The sequence below is a fragment of the Meyerozyma guilliermondii genome, genomic scaffold (assembly GCF_000149425.1).
Source record: "Meyerozyma guilliermondii ATCC 6260 scaffold_3 genomic scaffold, whole genome shotgun sequence".
Lineage (NCBI taxonomy): Eukaryota > Fungi > Ascomycota > Pichiomycetes > Serinales > Debaryomycetaceae > Meyerozyma > Meyerozyma guilliermondii.
This window is the reverse complement of record NW_001809798.1, coordinates 1180861-1195715: the sequence shown is the minus strand read 5'-3', so window position 1 is coordinate 1195715 and position 14855 is coordinate 1180861. Positions and strand designations below refer to the sequence as shown.

The 14855-nt window shown below is 43.9% G+C and overlaps 10 protein-coding genes across 10 annotated transcripts; 5 read left to right on the top strand and 5 right to left on the bottom strand. All coding sequences in view use genetic code 12, as the record gives it.

Moving 5' to 3' along the window:
• Nucleotides 1-4: 4 nt before the first annotated feature.
• On the top strand, nt 5-1129 carry SGT2 (Sgt2p; the record flags this gene model as incomplete). Its single annotated transcript, XM_001485195.1, has 1 exon — nt 5-1129. One exon carries the CDS (start codon nt 5-7, stop codon nt 1127-1129), a length of 1125 nt encoding a protein of 374 aa, XP_001485245.2.
• Nucleotides 1130-1244: 115 nt separating this feature from the next.
• DLD1 (Dld1p) lies at nt 1245-2954 on the top strand (the record flags this gene model as incomplete). The annotated part of the gene is made up of 1 exon (XM_001485194.1): nt 1245-2954. The coding sequence occupies one exon, from the start codon at nt 1245-1247 to the stop codon at nt 2952-2954; it is 1710 nt and encodes a 569-aa protein (XP_001485244.2).
• Nucleotides 2955-3452: 498 nt separating this feature from the next.
• PGUG_02972 (uncharacterized protein) lies at nt 3453-4682 on the bottom strand (the record flags this gene model as incomplete). The annotated part of the gene is made up of 1 exon (XM_001485193.1): nt 3453-4682. The coding sequence occupies one exon, from the start codon at nt 4680-4682 to the stop codon at nt 3453-3455; it is 1230 nt and encodes a 409-aa protein (XP_001485243.2).
• A 299-nt stretch (nt 4683-4981) lies between these two features.
• On the top strand, nt 4982-5977 carry PGUG_02971 (phosphoglycerate mutase family protein; the record flags this gene model as incomplete). The annotated part of the gene is made up of 1 exon (XM_001485192.1): nt 4982-5977. The coding sequence occupies one exon, from the start codon at nt 4982-4984 to the stop codon at nt 5975-5977; it is 996 nt and encodes a 331-aa protein (XP_001485242.1).
• A 28-nt stretch (nt 5978-6005) lies between these two features.
• HCR1 (translation initiation factor eIF3 subunit j) lies at nt 6006-7028 on the bottom strand (the record flags this gene model as incomplete). The annotated part of the gene is made up of 1 exon (XM_001485191.1): nt 6006-7028. The coding sequence occupies one exon, from the start codon at nt 7026-7028 to the stop codon at nt 6006-6008; it is 1023 nt and encodes a 340-aa protein (XP_001485241.2).
• A 91-nt stretch (nt 7029-7119) lies between these two features.
• On the top strand, nt 7120-8493 carry CTM1 (cytochrome c lysine N-methyltransferase; the record flags this gene model as incomplete). Its single annotated transcript, XM_001485190.1, has 1 exon — nt 7120-8493. The coding sequence occupies one exon, from the start codon at nt 7120-7122 to the stop codon at nt 8491-8493; it is 1374 nt and encodes a 457-aa protein (XP_001485240.2).
• A 295-nt stretch (nt 8494-8788) lies between these two features.
• TRX1 (thioredoxin) lies at nt 8789-9100 on the top strand (the record flags this gene model as incomplete). The annotated part of the gene is made up of 1 exon (XM_001485189.1): nt 8789-9100. One exon carries the CDS (start codon nt 8789-8791, stop codon nt 9098-9100), a length of 312 nt encoding a protein of 103 aa, XP_001485239.1.
• Nucleotides 9101-9265: 165 nt separating this feature from the next.
• PTP3 (tyrosine protein phosphatase) lies at nt 9266-11569 on the bottom strand (the record flags this gene model as incomplete). Its single annotated transcript, XM_001485188.1, has 1 exon — nt 9266-11569. One exon carries the CDS (start codon nt 11567-11569, stop codon nt 9266-9268), a length of 2304 nt encoding a protein of 767 aa, XP_001485238.2.
• A 983-nt stretch (nt 11570-12552) lies between these two features.
• Nucleotides 12553-13626, bottom strand: PGUG_02966 (uncharacterized protein; the record flags this gene model as incomplete). The annotated part of the gene is made up of 1 exon (XM_001485187.1): nt 12553-13626. The coding sequence occupies one exon, from the start codon at nt 13624-13626 to the stop codon at nt 12553-12555; it is 1074 nt and encodes a 357-aa protein (XP_001485237.2).
• A 31-nt stretch (nt 13627-13657) lies between these two features.
• On the bottom strand, nt 13658-14818 carry PGUG_02965 (uncharacterized protein; the record flags this gene model as incomplete). The annotated part of the gene is made up of 1 exon (XM_001485186.1): nt 13658-14818. The coding sequence occupies one exon, from the start codon at nt 14816-14818 to the stop codon at nt 13658-13660; it is 1161 nt and encodes a 386-aa protein (XP_001485236.2).
• Nucleotides 14819-14855: the final 37 nt, after the last annotated feature.

Here is a 14855-nt window from a genome sequence, read left to right as displayed (position 1 = left end):
CACTATGGGTGTGTGGGTGCATCACAGGAAGGTTCTCGAAATCGAGACAGATCATATAGAAGACACCGGCACCTTTCTTGCGCTAATTATTATGACTCTCGACAACAAAGACGTCGCCCTTTCGGTGATCCATTTCTTAAAGCAGGCCGTGGCCTCTAAGCAAGTCAGTGAGGACTACTCAGAGTCCATGGATGTTGCCATTGATTGTATTGCCGATGCCTTCGAGGTTAACAAGGATGATGATGCAAAGGTTGTATCAGAAAAACTTCAAGGAAAGACCTTGCTTGATATCTTGAATGGCAAGCCTGTTGCTGCTACCGAGGAGAAGCTGGAGCTGGCCTCTTCAGCTCCGGTTGTGGATGCTGAGACCAAAACCAAGGCCGACGCCGCCAAGGTTGAAGGCAATAGAGCCATGTCTGCTCGTAATTTTGACGAAGCAATTGCCAAGTATACCGAGGCTATCAACCTCGATGGTTCGAATGTGGTATACTACTCTAACCGTGCTGCCGCATACTCGTCCGCATCTCAACACGATAAGGCTGTAGCCGATGCCGAGAAAGCTATTGCTATGGATGCCACGTTCTCCAAGGCATACTCCCGTCTTGGTTTGGCCAAGTATGCTTTGGGTGATGCCAAGGGTGCTATGGAGTCCTACAAGAAGGGATTGGACGTAGAAGGCGACAACAAATCTGAAGCAATGAAGAAAGGCTACGAGACTGCCAAGCGTCGGGTTGAAGAAGAGTTAGAAAAGAGTATGGGTGGCAATGATTCGGTAGCAAGCAGAGAAGCAGAGCTGAGTAGCGCTAGTGGAGCTGGTGCTGGAGCTGGTGCTGGAGCTGGAGCTGGTGGAATGCCTGATTTCTCCAGTATGTTCGGTGGTCAAGGTGGAGGAATGCCATCGCTTTCCGATATGTTGAGCAACCCACAAATGATGCAGGCTGCTCAGGAAATGATGTCGAATCCACAAGCTTTGCAAGGTTTGATGAGCAATCCTGCTGTTCGCAATATGGCCCAGAATATGGGAATTGACCCCAGCAACATGCCTGACATTTCGTCTATAATGAACAACCCAATGCTTCAAAACATGTTTGGTGGTCAAGGCAACAGAGACGGACAGGGCAGTGAGTGATGTATATCAACGATCTATTAATATACGAGATGAAGTAACCAAATTCGGAGTCGCGCGGATCCGTTGCCGTATCGGGTTCTCCGGATAAAATCATGGCAACCACTTTTTCTTTCTAATGTTTTCGAGGGCAATTTTTCGTTTTGTAAAGGCCGTACGCCATGTACGGTTCAACTCCACCGCGAGGAACCAAGGACGTCCTTCAGGGTTTACGGACACATTACTTGGTAAAACCGCAATTTTCACTAGTGGTTCGATATTGGGAGCATATTTGTATGAACAAGATTTGAATCGTAAAAACAAAACTACCGACTCAATTGCACCTTCAACTCTTCCATTGAATATGTTGGACCCTCCCAAGTATGCATCTGACCCTGAATTGGAAGAAGCCGTGGAAAAAATTCGCAAAGTGGTGAAAGCTTCAGACAGTGTTCAGCCGGTTGTTGACAATCTGAGTGAGCAAAGAGAGTCTCATTCCGATACATACTACAATACTGTTCATCCCTCGAATAAAGATCAATCACCAAAGTACGTTGTATTCCCCGGACTGACGGAGGAAGTGTCAGAAGTTCTCAAAATTTGCAACGAGTCTCGAGTTCCTGTTGTAGCTACCAGTGGTATGTCGTCCTTGGAGGGCCACTTTATTGCAACCCGAGGCGGGATCACCATTGACATTTCTCGTATGGGCAAAATTGTTAAACTCAACAAGGAGGATTTGGATATAACTGTGCAAGCTGGAGTAGGATGGGAAGAACTTGCAGACTACTTATCGGAACATAACCTTTTGTTTTCACTGGACCCGGGTCCCGGTGCCACTATTTCTGGAATTTGTGCTACCAATGCCTCTGGAACAAATGCTTCTCGGTATGGTGAGTGCTACAAAAATGTGCTTTCACTTACGGTAGTATTGCCAGACGGAACAATTGTCAAGACAAAACAACGGCCTCGCAAATCTAGTGCTGGCTACAATTTGAATAGTTTATTCGTTGGAAGTGAAGGAACCCTTGGAGTGATTACGGAGGCTACACTTCGTCTCCATGTCAAGCCGGCAGTGGAATCAGTTGCAGTTGTACCTTTCAAAACTATTAAAGACGCTGCTACCGCCGTGGGAGAGATCGTGAGAGCTGGAGTTGACTTGAATGCTATCGAGTTGCTTGACACAAACATGATGAAGTGCATTAATAAATCTGGTGAAACGTCTCGTCAATGGAGTGAGAATCCTACTCTATTTTTGAAGATGGGTGCTGCGAACAAAGATTCAATGAAATCACTCGTTGACCATGTTTCTCAAATCACAAAGTCCAACGGATCGCAAGAATTTCAATTTGCAACTGATGACGACGAAAAAACGGAACTCTGGTCTGCTCGTAAGGTCGCTCTTTGGTCCACCATTAACCAAGGCAAGGAAGAAAATAAAGATGCTCAATTATGGACTACAGATGCAGCTGTTCCTATCTCTCACCTTCCTCAATTTCTTGAAGAGACGGTTGCAGAATTGAACCAAAGTGGCTTGGAGAACACTTTGGTAGCCCATATTGGAGATGGTAACGCTCACAGTTTCATCGTCTATTCACATGAACAGCACCAGCTAGTTGAAGACTTGGTCCACAATATGATTCGCCGTGCTCTTCGCTACGAAGGTACGTGCACTGGAGAACATGGTGTGGGGTTAGGCAAGAGAGACTTTCTTCTTGAAGAAATTGGCGATTCACCAGTTGACTTGATGCGTCGTATAAAGTTACTGATTGATCCTAACAGGATCATGAACCCCGATAAAATCTTTAGGATTGATCCGAATGATGTAGCTGCTGAGGTACATTCAAAATAGATCTACATTAGAAATGAACACTTGCACTATTTAAAAACCCTACAGTAGTTGATCCACCAAAATTGCAACCGCAAATCCTGCACACCGCCAATTCAATTTGGCTCTAATCGCAAAACACGTCTAATGTCTGAACCCAATATTCCAGAAACGGTGCTAGCCCGAATATTCCATGAAGTAGCATTCAAAGATGAGAATTCTCGTATCACCGCCAAAGCCATGAAGTTGAGCCAAGAATAAATTCGTTTATTCGTTCAGGAAGCAATTTTGAGATCCAATGAAGAACGGCTTTTAGAAGGAAATTCTTTGACAACGGTAGATGGAATTGATAATTTAGACAAGCCTATGGATGACGAGGAGGATCCAGAGAAAGAATTGGAAGATACAGCAATCTACGACGGTGATGATACAAATAACTTTGATACCCAAAGACCACCTACTGACACGGAGAATGATACACTCGATTCTAGACATTTGTCCAAAATTGCTGGTATTCTTGTATTAGATTTCTGATTGCTCGACCTTGAAGACTCCGTAATCTAATAGGTACCAAGCACCATATTTCCAAATTTGGGTAGATTCACCAGCTACCTTAACAGTCAGTGGCCGACTGGTGGTGATCGAAAAATGCACCGGGATTTGAAGATGCACTTTGTCCAGTTCGTATTTTTCCACTGTGACGATCAATGGAAGGATGCACCATCCTGGACCAGTTTCAGGAGGTATGGAATCTAGGTAGTATGAACGAGTTTCATGACGGGGTATGTTTTTGGTCCCTTTTGGGGATCCCGTGACCGTGGTACTTTTGACAGGTATAGCTGTGACTATACTTCCCTCCTTCAAGAAAGTTTTGGGAATATGCTCGTTAAATGAAATGCTGACGTTTATATCTTCAGAAAGCGGGTTCTGAATGCTAAAGTATAATGTGTTCGAAGAACCAACTTTCAAGTCAAGCTTGTCTTGAATCACCGAGATTGATGGATAGTAATCGCTTGCCTTCCACTTGAGACTAGGCCCCGAGTCTTTGGGTAATAGCAATGCATGATTGCATTCGGAACATGATACAGAACAAGATGCAGTGAGCAACCGGGCTAATGGTTGTAGGTTGGATGTTGTTTTTGGTTGAGATGTATCGAATTGCATTTTGGAACCCATACTTTTCAGTGCTTGCTTGTCTTCATCTTCATCAATGGGAATAGACTTCATCAGCTCCGATTGAGGGATTGATATATTTGACAATTTCAAATTTGAAAGGCTCGCAGGCGACATCTTTTGTCCATAATCATACTGGTCTTCGACCCAATGCTTTTGGAACTGTCTAAAAGTGATTGAAACTTGCAGCTGGCCCCGCAAAATTGCACGCAAGGGTTGTGGCCGAGTGACTACTCCCGTATCATATGTGTATGGGCAGTTGTCACAAGCAAACTTGAACAATTTTGCGGGTTTGTCCTCGCTTGTCACATTTGAAGCAGATACTTTGATTCTTGACGAACACAACGGACAAACAAAGCAATTTCTGTTACAATACAGCTCCGGAGTCCCAGTGAAATCTCGATTACAACCAATACAAACCTTGGTTTCGATCTTGTGTTTGCAGGAGGTATCACACTTATGATGTTTGCAATGTGGACAGAAGTATAAGTCGGCTATGTTATGCTCACACCAATTTGCCCAATTATCAGGCTCGAATCCACATGAGCATAAGATTGGACATGTTCCATGTATGGACATGCGTTTCTCATAAGCTACAATTCCTAGCAGAGGACGACCTCCATACACCTACTATTCCGAGGTTCAAACCACCAATTTGGGACCATGACATTTAGCCGACGGGCAAAGAAAAAGGGGTATAAAGCGCAAATTCTATGCTGCAAGTTTCAAAAACGTTTAAGGGATGAACTAAAATCATGTTCACTATATCGTTGTGCATGACAATATGCGCACGTTTTTCCCCTGGTGGTTACGCACCACTGGCTCTGATCGATATACTTAAGACTTGACATTTCTGCTAATTTGAATTAGAAGTCAGTATGGTTCAGACCAGTTGGATCTTATCGTTGGTTACTTTCGTGACTGCTATCAATGCATTTCCTCAACAGCGTCTCTTGACCAGGCAAAGTGACAATGTTCCAAGGCAGTATAACGTAGTGTACGGCTTTTTCCAGCAGACATCTCCAGATACCGAGGAAAACTTCGACATAGACGGAAATAACTTTGGACTTTATTCCAATATCTCGTGGAGTGATGTAACCGACAAAATTGAAGCATTGAACGAGAAATCAGAAGACAAAAAATACAAGTTGATTTTTGCTGCAAGACATGGTGAAGGGTACCATAACGTTGCCCCTGATATGTACTCCGCGGAAGACTGGGAGTGCTACTGGCAAATCCAGGATGGCAATGGTGAAATCGAATGGTTTGATGCTTCTCTCACTCCCAATGGAGAACAGCAAATTGAAAAATTGAGTGGACAATGGCAGGAACAGCTTAAGAAAGGAACTCCGCTCCCACAATCGTACTATGCCTCGCCATTGAGAAGAACGTTGCAGACTTTTGAGCTCACTTGGACCAATGTTTCCAAATTTGACCATAACGATAAATACAAGCCATTGGTGAGGGAGGTTGCTCGTGAAACCTATGGAATAGACTCTGAGAGCAGGAGACATGACAAGGAGTTCATTGTAAAGAACTGGCCGTTTGTACAACTTCCAAGTGATTTCAGTGACCCAGACCCATGGTGGTCGCCTAAAGAGAGAGAGACTGGTCAGCATCGTGATTATCGTGCTGAATTGTTCCTCAATGACGTATTCACCAACGACAACAACCAGGTCATTTCATTGACAACTCACAGTGGTTTCATCAAGTCGTTATTGAAGGTTGTAAACCACAGAAAATGGAGTATGCCCACAGGAGCAATGATTCCCTTGATTGTGGAGGCCAGTGACTTTGGGCCTTTTGAAAAGCCCGATCTCGACAAAAAATGGAGTACACTTCCCGATAAGTGTAAGAACTACAAGCCCAGTTGAGTATATAATTATATTAAACTTCTATTACCTACATAAAATCGTCGTCATCGAAGTCATCAAAGTCGTCTCCGGCATCTTTCTTGTACATATCGCTGACGTTCGTCTTCACAGCAGGTTTGGCCTTCTTCTTTCCTGCACCACCAGTGGCTGTACCACCGGCCTTCTTCAACCGTGCCTGCCTTTCTGCTCTTTCCTTATCCTTGACAATGACGTTCAAAGTTGAAATCACCTTTCTGACATTCTCAAGAGATAAAGGCTGGGCAGCATCTCTGATAAGATCTATACCCAATGCAGACGAGTAATTGAGAGGCGAGTCCTCCGCAAGCTGCTGGAGGGACGTGGCAAGTGCCTTTCTAAGCTTCTCGTACTCGGCCTTGTCTGTAGGTTGGAACAAGGGATGCATCTCTAATGGGCTATCTCTGGTAAGTCTAGGTGCTGCTGGCTTAGCCGCTTGTTTCGCAGCAGCCAACTTTGCCGCTCTCTCCCGTGGATGCTCGTTGACATCGAAGTCATCATCGTTGGCCACTCCAAGGCCCCCGAAGAGGTCAGCGGCGTTGTTCAAATCAGAGGTGACTTGTGCCTTTCTCAATAATTCTTGTCTAGTTTCCTCATCAATAAGGTCAATGTCGAGAAGTTTTCTCTCGCCAGACTTTTGAGACAATTTCTTGTTCTTGGCTTCTTGCTGCTTCTGTTTTAATGCCTCCTTTTCAGCTTTCTTCTTCGCTTCTTCTTCCTTCTTCTTTCGTGCAACTTCTTCTTCGTCTATATCCCAAGATTCTAAAAGAGGATCGTCGTTATCTTCATCTTCCCATGAGACACCAGCGGTTTTGGTGGCTGGCACATCAAAGTCATCATCGTCCCAAGACATGGTTACGGTTTTCGACAGGGTGCAATTTTTTCTTTTGGAGCTCGCATCCATGCACCAGATATACCGTTGCAAATCGGTCGCAACAGCGTTACGATTAGCGTACATCAGAGACCCTTTCTGCTCCAAGAGTTGAAGGTATTTGAGTGCATACTTTTGCTTCACTTTTCCACGGAATATAATCATTGGCTCTTGACTCTATCGCAATTGATAGCTGTTTTAGGTTATCCGATATCGGAGAATTTCGTTGCATTCAACCTCAAGTTTCTTCTTAAAAATGGACGCTTGGCTATCCGATAAGGTACAATTGCATCCTGGCATTGCGGTTCATTCCAGTGAGCTTGGAGGAAACGGTATATTCTATAATGGCGAGAAACCAGAATCTGATATAGTAATTGCAACTATATCTAAAAGGGCAGTTTTCGACTATGAGCTGCTCTTGGAAACCCTTAACACTCTCAAGGTTGAAGATCCACAACTTTCGAAGATAGTGGTAGGGTTTTTGACGAGCTTAGAGCCTTCCACAGAAACGGAGGTTCTAATGTGCTACTTTTGGGCATTTATGGCCGCTTTCAAAGCTGGATCTACAGGTTACGTTTCGCTGATAGGACCATATCTCAACTTGCTCGAACATACTAAAGTCGATATACCGCAAGGAAATACAGAAGATGACGATTGGTTCATACAATCTCTTGCAAGTGTTTTTGAAGCACAAAGAAAGAAGTATGAAACAATCGTTGAGTGGCTTGACTCGGAGATTTCTGAGAAGAAACCTTGGTCTCAGCATTTCTCTTTTGATTTGTTCTGGCAAATATACAAGGCCATTAAATCCAGAGTCCTTGAGATTCCCCATTCCTTAAGTGAAGACCTGGGAGACTTTGTGACGAATATTTCTCTAGTTCCATATCTCGACTATGCCAACCATCTGGCCGAGAAAAATGCTTATTTCGACGTCGATAGAAGTACAGAAGATATTGTTCTCAAACTAGACCATACAAAAGTGGAAAAGTCTCCTACAGAACATGTAATTGAGATCTTGATCAGCTATTCTCCAATTGAAAAAATTCAATCGTTTATGATGACTTATGGATTTGTCCCCCGAAACCACGGCCAAATGCAAGTCTTTGATTGGAAAATACGTGATTTTGATAATCTTATGAATCAGTTTAACGAAACAAGCAATGTGCCTTACAGAAAGATTGGTAAGTGGCTCCAGGTTATTCCTGGAGTACAATTGGTCATACAAGACGAAAGTATCAAAATAAATCTCGCAGCTAATCCCTTCACAATATTTTTTGCAGACAAGTTGACGTACAACGAACATTGGGCAAGTGGACAAACCAACGATAATCTTCAAAAAATTCTCCAGCTACAAGAAGACAACTTTGACATCATACATGGACCCGGACCATTGGGCGTGTTGTGCGATGGAGATCCCCTTGAAACAAGCATAGATCCACTGTCGCCCGAATTGGTAGAGAGAGCAATCAATTTTCTACAAATGGCTGCGAAGTCGGAATTGAGAAATATATCGGACGAGTCACCGTACCACCAGTTTAAAAAAAGTTTACTACAAAAGGTATCCAGTGGCTTGACAGTTGACTGTATCGATGATTTGGAACCAATTCCTATAAATCAGATAGAATTATAAGCCCCCCGTGTGCAGCCGTCTTATGGTCGGCTTTCAGAATTAGCCGCGGTACAGATAGTGGAAGGTGGAAGCGCGTGGGAAAGAGTCCTTGTTGAGGTTCCCTCAGGCTGTGTGATTAGTAGCATATTCTTTTTGTCATCGAGTAGATTCCGAAAAGTGCGTGACAGTTAATAATTTATTTCGGTGAGCCACATTTGTAATCGGTATGGATTTGTAATTTTGTGTCATCTAGATTTTTCGTGCGACTACTATATAAAAGCCCGTGTCCGCGTTATTCAATATCATCAAATAGAAAATGGTTGCTGCTATCCAATCGAAAGAAGAATTCGCTGAGGCCCTCAAACACGACGGATTGGTTGTCGTCGACTTCTTTGCCACATGGTGTGGTCCCTGTAAAATGATTGCTCCTTTGTTGGACAAGTTTGCTGCTGAATACTCGCAAGCAAAGTTCATCAAGGTCGATGTCGACGAATTTGGAGAGTTGGCCCAAGAATACGAAGTTTCTAGTATGCCTACTGTGCTCCTTCTCAAGGGAGGTTCGGTTGTGACCAAGGTTATTGGTGCCAACCCAGGTGCTTTGAAGCAAGCTATTTCTTCGAACGCTTAGAGTGGGGGTAGCTAGTGAATATTACGATTAATTGGACTGAAATGTAAGAAAAATACCATGTAACAACGTAGATTGGTGAGTTCAATGTGGATAACACTTCTACGCAGATAATCCAAAACTGTTTAAGCTTTGGTTTGTAATTTTCGGATATCATTATTCATTAATTTATGTATTCAAAAAATTTTGGACCAAACAGTTGTCCTCCAAGTGCCGCCAATGTCTCGTACCATTTGCCTCGTCCTTCAAAAAAAGTAGAATGGTGTCGTAGATAGAATTGTATTGCCTCAAGTTTTGAACCATGGATATTCTTTGGTTGCGGAATGAATTGACGATAGCATAAACGGGATCACGTTCAAACTCGTTGGTTCCGTTCGTTTTCATCAAACTCAAAATTGTATCAATGGCACACAATGTACCAGTTCTGCCGCATCCTGCAGAGCAATGGATCATTGCCCTACCATCAGACGATTTTAACTTGTCCAGCAAGAACTGTTTCAAGAACACAACCGTAAGTATATCTTCAGACTTGGATATTGAACCCATGTCTGGCCAAGACAACAAATGAATCTGTAATACAGATTGTGGTTTATTATTTCCCATTGAGACGGTGAAACGACGAAGTAGCAAATTCTCATCAATTTGAGCATCCTCTTCAAGTGAGACGACGATCGAAGTCGAGTTCGAAGTGTACGTTCCAGCTCTCCAAAATGGTGAGCACTTGTCCACACCGTTTTCAGTTTCACCCGTCAAGGACACAATTATTGAGCAGTGGTTATCCAAAGCACATTTCCAGAAATCACCAATGGTGCTGTTCAATGGTCCTTGGGTCGCAATGTAATTACACTGTAACTTCAGTGGATCCTTAGAAAACTCTTGAAGTCCAGAAGGGTCAATGTAGGAGGCGTTAATGTAATCACAAGCCTGTTGTTGCTGCTCTTGAAGGCGCACACGAGAATGCTCGTATACGAAAATATCCTTGTACCGATTCTTGTGACCTAATTCAATACCTGAGGTTATAGATGGTACAAAGGTGGGCGATGAAGCATCATGACTATCGTTAGCACAGTCTCTCTTTAACTTTTGACCTGAAAGTGCATGAAGGAGCCGCTTCTTTTCAAACTTCTCCAACGTTTGGAAATCCCTCTCTATGGTGATTGGATTGTCTACCGTTTGCAAAATCCAGTTTGGTAGCTTTGCTCTCTCTTCATTAGACAAAGATGAGTTCTCCAAAGTTATAGTTTGCCTAGAATCTAGTTGAGGGGACAACACTTCTTCGTTATGGCGTATTTTGAAGGTATTTCTCGGGGTGTCCGGAAGTTTGAAGTTGGATAAAATGGGAGTGAAATGGAGGGTGGGAGTTTTCGTTTCTTCGGTCAAAGAGCAAGAACTCAAGGATTTCGAAAGATGGTCTTCTTTTCCAGGTTTGTTGGACGATATATCTGCGGTACCAGATACGATGTTGTCAGGGTATACTTCTTTGAAGACAGCATAAGCTTCATCCAAGATGTAGATGCGTGATTTAAATATTGATTTGTCACCAAACTTGCAAGCTAAATGGTACAAATTTGACGATGAGCCAGTGGTATCGTACAAGATTACTGCATCATGAGATTGGTGGTTATCGACGAATGAGCTTACAATCGACTTTTCATAAGCAGGCATCGAAGTGACGCATCTTGATATGGTATAGCTCTGTCTTTTCAAAAGGGTCAGCGGAAGGCATATGTTTATGGCTCCCTTTATGTGAGACTTGATATAGTCGGCAAATGGACGTACATCCACGATGAGGGTATTGGAATTTTCGATTGTATCGGATAATTTTGGTGATGGGAGGTATGACACATGAGGGAGCTGTTCAATAAGCGGTCTGCTATCTTTGGGTATGGGTATGGCATGATGGGGGTGGACATGGGTCAGAGGACAGCCAAAGCTCAAACTCATAGGGCTGGTGTTGTGCTTAGTAAAGCCTGGTGGAGTAGTTTTTGCAACGTCCAGTTGATGGGGAAGTGAGCTTAACGTCATTAGAGGTGGTGGCGAAGAAGACTTATGCAGAGACATCAGTGGTTGTGACCCATGGAAACTAAATCTGGGTTCAGTTGTAGATCGCGGTTTGTGAATGGAGCCGGTATCACTCATGTCATCAAAAGTCATAGAAGAGTGTGCCGAGTGACCGTCAGTGTTATGCGATAGGGTAGACCCAAACGAGTTGTATTGCTTGTGTGGATTAACTGGTGGAGTGGGAGCTTTTGAGGTATCTTTTGGAGGAAAGTTTACAAAATAGTCATCTTTCTGAGGCACACCACTGGTAAAATAATCGGGTTGAGTATTCATAGAAAAGTCTTCCGGGAGTTCTTTTGGAATCATGCTGGACTTGAGTCTTGATGGCGACTTCTTGGCACTAAAATAATCGCCACCAGTGGGAGGAAAGCCATAACCCGGCGAAGGGCACACAGCTGGCGATGAGCTCATCAAAAGTTTAAACAGGCTAAAATAACGACTGCAAGAGACTCACGTCAAAATTTTTATAGGATGCAATCGAACAGGAACAAATTAACTCGATTTCTTTTTTTAGGTGATGTTGTTGCAGTTAGTTTGGACCGATGTCACGCCAACTAAATATGGAACTGGGCGGAACACAATATAACACAGCCTCGTGGCGAAAACTCAAAGGCTTATCTGTTGCAAACAGTTGGAGGATGTAAAGTTTTAGTTAAGAAAAGTAAAATTAGAATGAAGGATTGCAAAAAATGTGATGAATCTGACCCCCTCGTTTCTCCATGAGACGTTGATGTGGACAGTTCTAGACCGGTACAATAAAACTGAAATTACGTCATTCCGCATCCAGACACAATTTTCATGGCTGGCGACAGACGCGAGCAGACGAAAAAAATGACATCATAAATGGAAACAAAAAGAAAAATCTTAATTATTTGAGTTGATATGATACTATACATTACAAATTGTAAGGAAGGTTCGATTATTTGTCGCTTAACCTCGGCCAAGACTGGTCAAAGCAAGGTGCTGCGCGGCATTCTTTTTAAAACAAGATGAGCCGCATCTCCGTACATATGCGAGTCATATTGGGCGATATTTGTGACGTCTTTACGCGAAATATACAGGCGTCACGGTATCGGAAATAGCTCGCGGGAACAAATCCGGCGACATAAATACAGTTGCAATTACCAACGCTTGGCAAATATGTACATTTAAAAATGTTACCTAGTATGGAGTCACGTGCCATGTTGCCAAAATAGAAGATATACCTCTTGCGCTTATACCCCGTCGAGCATAATTGTGTTTGAATCTAGGCCTAAGCGGTATTTTAGGTTTGAGTGTCGAGGGATCTAATTGTGCATAGGACGTCATCCAGCGCTCGGTTATGTGCAGGATTTTAATAGGAGCAATGCAAGCAAACGGTTGACTTCGATCTTGCATCGATCATACATGAGATATTATTTCTTGTCCTCAACCTTCATCCTGAGCTTAATTTTTAGTGGGGGTGCCACACTACTGCTGCGGCTCTTACGCCGTTTTTTAGACTCATTCTCTTCTGTTACCAATTCCTCTCCCTCTTCTTCGTCCTGAAACAAATGAGCGCTTCCGACCTCTTCTCGAGCATTCGCTACTAACGCATCAAACTCAGCCTTATCTTTGGTGACGCCGTTACTAATAAGCTTCTTCATTAGCTGGCTTGGAGCCGGTACCGCCTGCGGTGCTTCCGTCTTCTCCAATGGCGAAATACTCTTCTCTACCGGGAGATGAGCCCTAACATCACTAAAAAAAACCTCGTTCACATTGAGGTGAACGTTGGGGTCGAGTCCCTTATTGCGCAAGCTTTGCAAGCTTGCGAGCCCTTCCTCGTCCTGTTCCCCATCGGGGAGAATCTCGCCGCACTTGAGTGACGCGGCATCCTGCGAGGTGTATTCCTTGCTATGGGCTATGCGGCTATGATTGAGAAACCCCTGAGCCGATGAAAAGTTGCTACGGCGACAATCAGGGCACGTTAGCTTGACGATAACTCCGTCGGTGCGGCGATATAGACAGCCGATAGTATGGTAGCGGTAAGCCGCAGATGGCCGCAAGGATGACGTTGTGGATCGGGTTCTATATGTTGGTTCCGGTGTCACTGGGTCTGTTGCTCCTACCAAACTGGGCAGTCGCAGGTTATTTGTTGCCTCTTCTCGCTCCACGTCGGAATACTTGACCGCAAAGGACTTACTGAGCAAGTCATGATATTTGGTGGTGAAACCTGAAGGCTCATTTTCAAGATTCACATCGGGTCGGACCTCGAGGAAGTTGCGAAGAGCTATCATCTGAGCTTCACATTTGCCTATTTCATCCTCTGCCATTTGTAATTCTTTATGTTTTAATTGAACTTCAAGTTCAAGTTGCCTAGACATGATGCCTTTGAGCTGAGATACAGGTATACGCTGAAGCTTTCCAAGCGCTTCTGCTTGGGCTGATTCTAGCGTCTTCTCATGGCCGTCGCTATCACCTGGCTCATGAACAGTTGGTGGCGTCGTCATGGGGTTGCATTGTAAATTCGTCGCGCCGAGTTTATTTCACGGGTGTCTGGATGCGATGACCGGGTCTGACATGGGAACAGCAGCAATGTTTTGGTGGACGAAGAAGGTTCATGGGATCAGGACCTGGTGCACATTTTCTTAGAAGCTCAAGGTATGTTGGTTTTGAGTTCTTTGGAATGGGAAGCGAAGGAATGGGTGAGGATGGTATGTTCGGGTCTCGATAAGCGATGGGCTCGCGTGCAGGAACGGCGGTTGCAAGCGGCAGTCTGTCGGCTAATTGAGACGGCTTGATTGTGGCTGTATTTGAAGAATTCGGTTGACGAATTGCAGGAGCAACGTTGGGAACTTTCAATGGAGCTTTTGGAACGTTGGGAGGAACTTTGGCTGAAGATTTGGGTGAAACTTTGGGCGGAATTTTCGGTGCAGCTTTAGGTGGTTTGGGTGGAGCTTTTGGTGAAGCTTTTGGTGGGGGGATAGCAAGCTGTTTTGGCGCGACTGGAATTTTTTTGATGGATTTCGACGGACTGAGTTTATTGATTTGGGTGCGGCTTGCAGGTCTAAATTGCTGCAAAACCTTATCTTCTACTCTCTTCATCGTTGTCAATTGGCTTCTTGCATTACGTTTCTTCTTGGGGTACTTCCTTGGCTTCTTGGTTAGGTTGGAGGAAGTGTTGAGTGAACTTGAGTTTTGGCATGGAGGAGCCTGGTCAACTTCAGGGCAAAAGTCTTTGTCTGATGACGTTACTTTCTCCTTTTTCTGGGTTTGTGATGTATCAATCTCGACATTAGTCAACTTCTCCTCACTTTCTGCTGACGATTTTGCTGACTTTTTCTTCTGTTCACTCACTGGCCTTGATGATCCCTTCGAAATCTTTTCCTTTATTTGATCCTGGATCTGCTTAACTCTTGAGCTCTCTAGTTGATTACTCTTGGGTGTTGAAGTAGCAAGACAGCCGCCCATCTCTACTAAACCATCAAAAAGTATTCCCTTCTTCTGCCGATCAGGGGTGAATATTAATCTCAAACTTGACAAAGATGGCCCAATTGTAGATGCTTGAATAGGAATCGCCTTTTTCTTCAACCTAGTACTCCTTCGAACCCCCGGAAACTTCTCATTGTGCTTTGTAACAACCATTTTTAGCGGGTTGTTAATGGCTGCAAAACAACGGAACCATTTAAATATACTGCACATAAGACAACGTATATTTTACTCGCGGTGATTCTCTCTT